The 7,602-nt window shown below is 54.8% G+C and overlaps 1 protein-coding gene across 1 annotated transcript; it reads left to right on the plus strand.

Moving 5' to 3' along the window:
• Nucleotides 1-5,798: 5,798 nt before the first annotated feature.
• KRP23_13725 (uncharacterized protein) lies at nt 5,799-6,886 on the plus strand (the record flags this gene model as incomplete). The annotated part of the gene is made up of 3 exons (XM_067884473.1): nt 5,799-5,816; nt 5,886-6,438; nt 6,507-6,886. The coding sequence occupies 3 exons, from the start codon at nt 5,799-5,801 to the stop codon at nt 6,884-6,886; spliced, it is 951 nt and encodes a 316-aa protein (XP_067737879.1).
• Between the last annotated feature and the right edge of the window lie 716 nt (nt 6,887-7,602).

Raw genomic sequence — 7,602 nt, forward strand, 5'->3', positions numbered from 1 at the left:
TGTATGACCAGCTACACGGCCGAACAGTCTCGAAATCGACCGGGAACGAGCAAAGGCGCAGCAGACAAAAGAGAGATCGACAGCTGTGAGACTTGAACTCACGCGGGTTACCCCAATAGATTTCGAGTCTATCGCCTTAACCGCTCGGCCAAGCTGTCCTAGCATCATCTACACACGCCCTACCAGCGTCGCAAACTTGCACACGCTCTCCTGCACAGACGATGCCTCGCACGCCTCTCCTGATCGCTGCGACCGCATCATTACCGCACTGGCCTCCCGACACCATATATTACGCGTCCACCTTACGCGTCCTGGCGCCACCACAGGTCTCACGAATGGTTCGTCTTGGCGCCGCCGTATGGACTGTCTAGCCAACGCTGAGCAGACGGCGCCACTGCCGCGGGGGCCCCAGCCACGTGTATGACCAGCTACACGGCCGAACAGTCTCGAAATCGACCGGGAACGAGCAAAGGCGCAGCAGACAAAGAGAGATCGACAGCTGTGAGACTTGAACTCACGCGGGTTACCCCAATAGATTTCGAGTCTATCGCCTTAACCGCTCGGCCAAGCTGTCCTAGCATCATCTACACACGCCCTACCAGCGTCGCAAACTTGCACACGCTCTCCTGCACAGACGATGCCTCGCACGCCTCTCCTGATCGCTGCGACCGCATCATTACCGCACTGGCCTCCCGACACCATATATTACGCGTCACCTTACGCGTCCTGGCGCCACCACAGGTCTCACGAATGGTTCGTCTTGGCGCCGCCGTATGGACTGTCTAGCCAACGCTGAGCAGACGGCGCCACTGCCGCGGGGGCCCCAGCCACGTGTATGACCAGCTACACGGCCGAACAGTCTCGAAATCGACCGGGAACGAGCAAAGGCGCAGCAGACAAAAGAGAGATCGACAGCTGTGAGACTTGAACTCACGCGGGTTACCCCAATAGATTTCGAGTCTATCGCCTTAACCGCTCGGCCAAGCTGTCCTAGCATCATCTACACACGCCCTACCAGCGTCGCAAACTTGCACACGCTCTCCTGCACAGACGATGCCTCGCACGCCTCTCCTGATCGCTGCGACCGCATCATTACCGCACTGGCCTCCCGACACCATATATTACGCGTCCACCTTACGCGTCCTGGCGCCACCACAGGTCTCACGAATGGTTCGTCTTGGCGCCGCCGTATGGACTGTCTAGCCAACGCTGAGCAGACGGCGCCACTGCCGCGGGGGCCCCAGCCACGTGTATGACCAGCTACACGGCCGAACAGTCTCGAAATCGACCGGGAACGAGCAAAGGCGCAGCAGACAAAAGAGAGATCGACAGCTGTGAGACTTGAACTCACGCGGGTTACCCCAATAGATTTCGAGTCTATCGCCTTAACCGCTCGGCCAAGCTGTCCTAGCATCATCTACACACGCCCTACCAGCGTCGCAAACTTGCACACGCTCTCCTGCACAGACGATGCCTCGCACGCCTCTCCTGATCGCTGCGACCGCATCATTACCGCACTGGCCTCCCGACACCATATATTACGCGTCCACCTTACGCGTCCTGGCGCCACCACAGGTCTCACGAATGGTTCGTCTTGGCGCCGCCGTATGGACTGTCTAGCCAACGCTGAGCAGACGGCGCCACTGCCGCGGGGGCCCCAGCCACGTGTATGACCAGCTACACGGCCGAACAGTCTCGAAATCGACCGGGAACGAGCAAAGGCGCAGCAGACAAAAGAGAGATCGACAGCTGTGAGACTTGAACTCACGCGGGTTACCCCAATAGATTTCGAGTCTATCGCCTTAACCGCTCGGCCAAGCTGTCCTAGCATCATCTACACACGCCCTACCAGCGTCGCAAACTTGCACACGCTCTCCTGCACAGACGATGCCTCGCACGCCTCTCCTGATCGCTGCGACCGCATCATTACCGCACTGGCCTCCCGACACCATATATTACGCGTCCACCTTACGCGTCCTGGCGCCACCACAGGTCTCACGAATGGTTCGTCTTGGCGCCGCCGTATGGACTGTCTAGCCAACGCTGAGCAGACGGCGCCACTGCCGCGGGGGCCCCAGCCACGTGTATGACCAGCTACACGGCCGAACAGTCTCGAAATCGACCGGGAACGAGCAAAGGCGCAGCAGACAAAAGAGAGATCGACAGCTGTGAGACTTGAACTCACGCGGGTTACCCCAATAGATTTCGAGTCTATCGCCTTAACCGCTCGGCCAAGCTGTCCTAGCATCATCTACACCGCCCTACCAGCGTCGCAAACTTGCACACGCTCTCCTGCACAGACGATGCCTCGCACGCCTCTCCTGATCGCTGCGACCGCATCATTACCGCACTGGCCTCCCGACACCATATATTACGCGTCCACCTTACGCGTCCTGGCGCCACCACAGGTCTCACGAATGGTTCGTCTTGGCGCCGCCGTATGGACTGTCTAGCCAACGCTGAGCAGACGGCGCCACTGCCGCGGGGGCCCCAGCCACGTGTATGACCAGCTACACGGCCGAACAGTCTCGAAATCGACCGGGAACGAGCAAAGGCGCAGCAGACAAAAGAGAGATCGACAGCTGTGAGACTTGAACTCACGCGGGTTACCCCAATAGATTTCGAGTCTATCGCCTTAACCGCTCGGCCAAGCTGTCCTAGCATCATCTACACACGCCCTACCAGCGTCGCAAACTTGCACACGCTCTCCTGCACAGACGATGCCTCGCACGCCTCTCCTGATCGCTGCGACCGCATCATTACCGCACTGGCCTCCCGACACCATATTACGCGTCCACCTTACGCGTCCTGGCGCCACCACAGGTCTCACGAATGGTTCGTCTTGGCGCCGCCGTATGGACTGTCTAGCCAACGCTGAGCAGACGGCGCCACTGCCGCGGGGGCCCCAGCCACGTGTATGACCAGCTACACGGCCGAACAGTCTCGAAATCGACCGGGAACGAGCAAAGGCGCAGCAGACAAAAGAGAGATCGACAGCTGTGAGACTTGAACTCACGCGGGTTACCCCAATAGATTTCGAGTCTATCGCCTTAACCGCTCGGCCAAGCTGTCCTAGCATCATCTACACACGCCCTACCAGCGTCGCAAACTTGCACACGCTCTCCTGCACAGACGATGCCTCGCACGCCTCTCCTGATCGCTGCGACCGCATCATTACCGCACTGGCCTCCCGACACCATATATTACGCGTCCACCTTACGCGTCCTGGCGCCACCACAGGTCTCACGAATGGTTCGTCTTGGCGCCGCCGTATGGACTGTCTAGCCAACGCTGAGCAGACGGCGCCACTGCCGCGGGGGCCCCAGCCACGTGTATGACCAGCTACACGGCCGAACAGTCTCGAAATCGACCGGGAACGAGCAAAGGCGCAGCAGACAAAGAGAGATCGACAGCTGTGAGACTTGAACTCACGCGGGTTACCCCAAGATTTCGAGTCTATCGCCTTAACCGCTCGGCCAAGCTGTCCTAGCATCATCTACACACGCCCTACCAGCGTCGCAAACTTGCACACGCTCTCCTGCACAGACGATGCCTCGCACGCCTCTCCTGATCGCTGCGACCGCATCATTACCGCACTGGCCTCCCGACACCATATATTACGCGTCCACCTTACGCGTCCTGGCGCCACCACAGGTCTCACGAATGGTTCGTCTTGGCGCCGCCGTATGGACTGTCTAGCCAACGCTGAGCAGACGGCGCCACTGCCGCGGGGGCCCCAGCCAATCGTAGTGAACCGTGTCTCTGGAACCCGTACGGTGTTTAAAGCTGCAGCGATAAGTAATTCGGCGCTGTGACAGCTGAGGGCAGTTGTACTTGAAACCATTCAGATGGATTTCTGTGGATTGGTGTTGCTCATGATGAACACCGCCTGAGTCAGCTTGGTCCCCGTTCACTGCCTGTTCCGATATTTGGTCCATCACCGTGGTCATCTCCTTCGTGTTCCGACCTTATTGATGTCACAGCCCCTTTGATCGGTTATCTTCAACATCAGCATCACCGCCATCTTTAACGCCCACATCTCCCTTACCCTGGTCGATCCGATTTTGCATGTGCGGATCGGTGGTAGCACCACCACCGGAACCACCGTTGCTCCTACCGGGACGGCCTTGAAAACCCTCAATTTGAGGGTTGCGTCTCCAGGACGAGGTTCTTCGCCTTCAATTTGAGGATCTGGACGATGATCATTTTTAAGTTGATGGCCTCTAGCCTCAATGAAGTGACAGAAATCCTCATTTTGATCGTCGGAATCGAAGTTGTCGGAGTTGTCGCCAAATTCCCAGTGGTGAGGTTCGGACTGGTGGCTGTAGCTTCCATCGGGAGCTGCGTCACTGTGGTGAGGTGCCTGCAGATTCTCGGATTACCTTGAGCTCGGATCACTCGACTCCCCAGAATGGAAGTCAGGTGGGCGTGTGTGTACCCTCCTGTGATCTCTTGCCTTGGGTTTTTCTAAGACTACGCGGTGGGCTCGGACAAACGTAGGTCACACCAGATGCCTCCGATTCGAGTGATCTCCAAATGCAGCCGAGTGAAGCTTGGTCTTTGCTTGACAGGTACGTGCCTTGCCCCAAACGCCCCGGTTTTTTCTTGATATATAACTTCACTTCATACAAACTCTGTCCTCTTCTTTCCAGACCTTGGACCAGGTCTTGATGGCATTTCTTTTTCCTCCTACGTTTCCGCTTAGAACCGCATACCAACCTCTGCTCTTGTTCCTTCCGGTTCCGGCTCAGAACCGGGATACTCCACTTCACTTCTTCTCTTTGCTACCCGGAGTCTGGGACAGAAGTGACTTCCGGAATCCGGGAGTCCGACTCAATTTCTAACTTCTCCTCTTTGCGACCCTGAGTCTGGGATGGAATTGCGAGTTGTTGATCTGGGATAGCTGTCGTAATCCAGCGCGCTCGCGTCACGCTAGGACTTCCACGGACCACGCTTATCCAGGCGAGAAAGAAAGTCTGGGAGCCACTATCCAGAAACTTGTGCCACGAAACCAGCAACTCTGAGAATAACTATCCCGGATATTGCTCAGTTGAAAACATCAGGGAAGATCACTTTCCTCCCGAAAAAAATGAAACACCACGCCGAAACAGAAGACCAGCGAGTGGGGGATATGAAATAACGAAGCTCTCCACACTTAGACACACCACCGTGTTAACTGGAGTTGAATTTATTTGGATGATCACCTTACACCTGGCAAAAGGCAGTTGGCTATCTACGCGTGCGGAGGTTGGTAGGAAGAAGACGGCTTCGGGCCGAGATTGAAAAACCAAAAGTGAGTGAGATTGATTGAGTTAACTTGGTCTGCTCTACTTTCTACCTGTCTGTCCTGCAAGCCCTATGGGACCATAAAAATGCCCATCCCAATGCGTATCCCACATGCTACAAAAAGCATGCTATGCGATCCTTGATATGGTGGGATTTGAACCCGCGCCGAGTTGGCTTGCACACAACCCCGTTAACCACTTGGGCTACGGAACGCCAGCCACACGACCAACAACACACTCTATTTGTGCGTGTCTCACACGCACCCAAATGCACCGCATGGGATCCTAAGGCCCAGTCTCAACCGGCCGCATGCGGCCGCACCGCATCGCACAGTTATGTTTCATGCGGCCGCATTGGTTGAGAACGAAAATGCCACCGCATTTGGTGCGTGCCCCACCCTCAGCCTGCTGTTCTCGTGGATATCTTTTTTTAAGCTCACTTCTGAAACACCCGCCGCTGAGAGAAGCCTTCTACCGCACACGGAAGAAAGCGTCGGCACTAGAAGAGTGAATATGCAGGAGAATGCAGCGGTGAGTGATGTGGACTGCGATAACGGGAGCTTGTTGGTACTAATGCAGGGGGTCATTATATCTGGATAGCCATCAATGCCGATCAACCAAAACGAGCAGACCCTGGCCATGCCGCAGCAAAGCCCAGCGGGGAGGTTCATGGGCATGAGTCCTGCTCCAGGCATTTTGCCTCAGCAGTCAACTCAATCAACTCCAGTTGGATGGGTTACCTCGTCCATTGGCCCAGCCAGCAGCCCCCTTGTGCCTCGCAACCTGCAGGCAGATCTCGCTCGAGTTCAAACAGCTTGGCGCTCCAACGAAGAAGGCTGCGATAGTTCTGACGACAGCGACATTGATCTCCCGACAACGACTGTGACGGACTATACAAGCTGGTGTGCAGATGCGATCAGGAAGGAGTGTACACGCAGGAAGCTGAAGGTCAGGTCAAAAATGAAGAAGGACGAGCGCATAGCAATCTTGAAGCAGCACGATGATGCTCAAGCAGCTATGGACGGCATCATGCTAGGCGATGCTGGTCTCACAACGGGCACCAACGCTGTGTCCAAGCGAACGAAGCACTGTCCATATAGATTGATTAATTTTCTGTTCTCGGACGAGTTCGCTACGCGCTACAGCCAAACAGGTAACTGCTATACTTTGAGTTAGATATCGTTCCTTACGATGATATACTGATTCGTGGATTCGTTTTAGGTGATACTGCTTCACGTGCTGCTCTGGATAGCAAGCAGACCAACGCGAAAAGCAATTTCTGGCAGGAGGTTCGCGAGTCCTATGTGCACATCTTCCCGAAGACGCACGAGAGGAACCTGGTGATGTTCGATGACGAACTTTTCAGAGGCATTGATCCTTCAGTGACTAAACCCCACCCACCTGAAAAGCTGTTTGCAATGGCAAAGGAGCTTACCCAAAAGTACTTTGCAGCTGAGCAACGGTTTACCAAGTGCGGCCAGCACGAGAACGAGTTCCGTAACTTCGTTGAGAACCAAGGTGTTGTGCTTATCTACGAAAGTGGCTCAAGGTACGTCGCAACGTTCGATTTACCTGCTGGTGTACAGAGCGCGGAGCACTGAGTCAAAGGTCCCAGTTGCTCAACATACTGGGTGATATCCGCCGGCATCTAGGTGATATTGACAAGTCAATAGTCGCAGCCGCAAATGACGATGAAGCAAAGGATCGTTTACTAGAAGATCGTGCTGTATTGCTGGAGGAGCGGAAATCGTGCATCGAAAGGCTCCGTACCAACACAAACTAAGCATCTCTCTTGTAACAGGAACCATTGGATGGATATTCTGTCTTATTTATCGTTATTCTTCCTTTCAAGGTTGTAAGATGGCCGGTGCAGATCTCTAGAGACTATGTTCTGAACAATGATGCTCCGGGTTGTTTCATCTAGTAGCTGGATAGTTTCTCCGCCGTCTACCTCGAATTCAGTTTGAGCATATGATAGATCTCTGCTGCCATTCCACGTGCGCAGTTCTTTTCGCATTGCTTTTATAGTTGACCGCATAGTTGATGGGGACTCCATGACACGCTGGTCAATACAAAAATTGTGCAAACGCATACAAGCGTGGATGACATGAGGTGCCATCCGGAGTAAAACACACAGAGGGCGCTTCAAAATTCTCCACTTGTTGACGAGGAGCCCGAACGCCATTTCTATGCGGATCCGACATTGGCTGAGAAAGAAGTTGTAGTCATCTCGATCTGGTCTATTCAACACTTGAGCTTGATTAAATGGGGTCAAGACCGTTCTGCTCTGTGTGTAAGCGTTATCAGCAACGACAAA

The sequence above is a fragment of the Phytophthora ramorum genome, assembly GCF_020800215.1.
Source record: "Phytophthora ramorum isolate Pr-102 chromosome Unknown Phyram_PR-102_s0019, whole genome shotgun sequence".
Taxonomy (NCBI): domain Eukaryota; phylum Oomycota; class Peronosporomycetes; order Peronosporales; family Peronosporaceae; genus Phytophthora; species Phytophthora ramorum.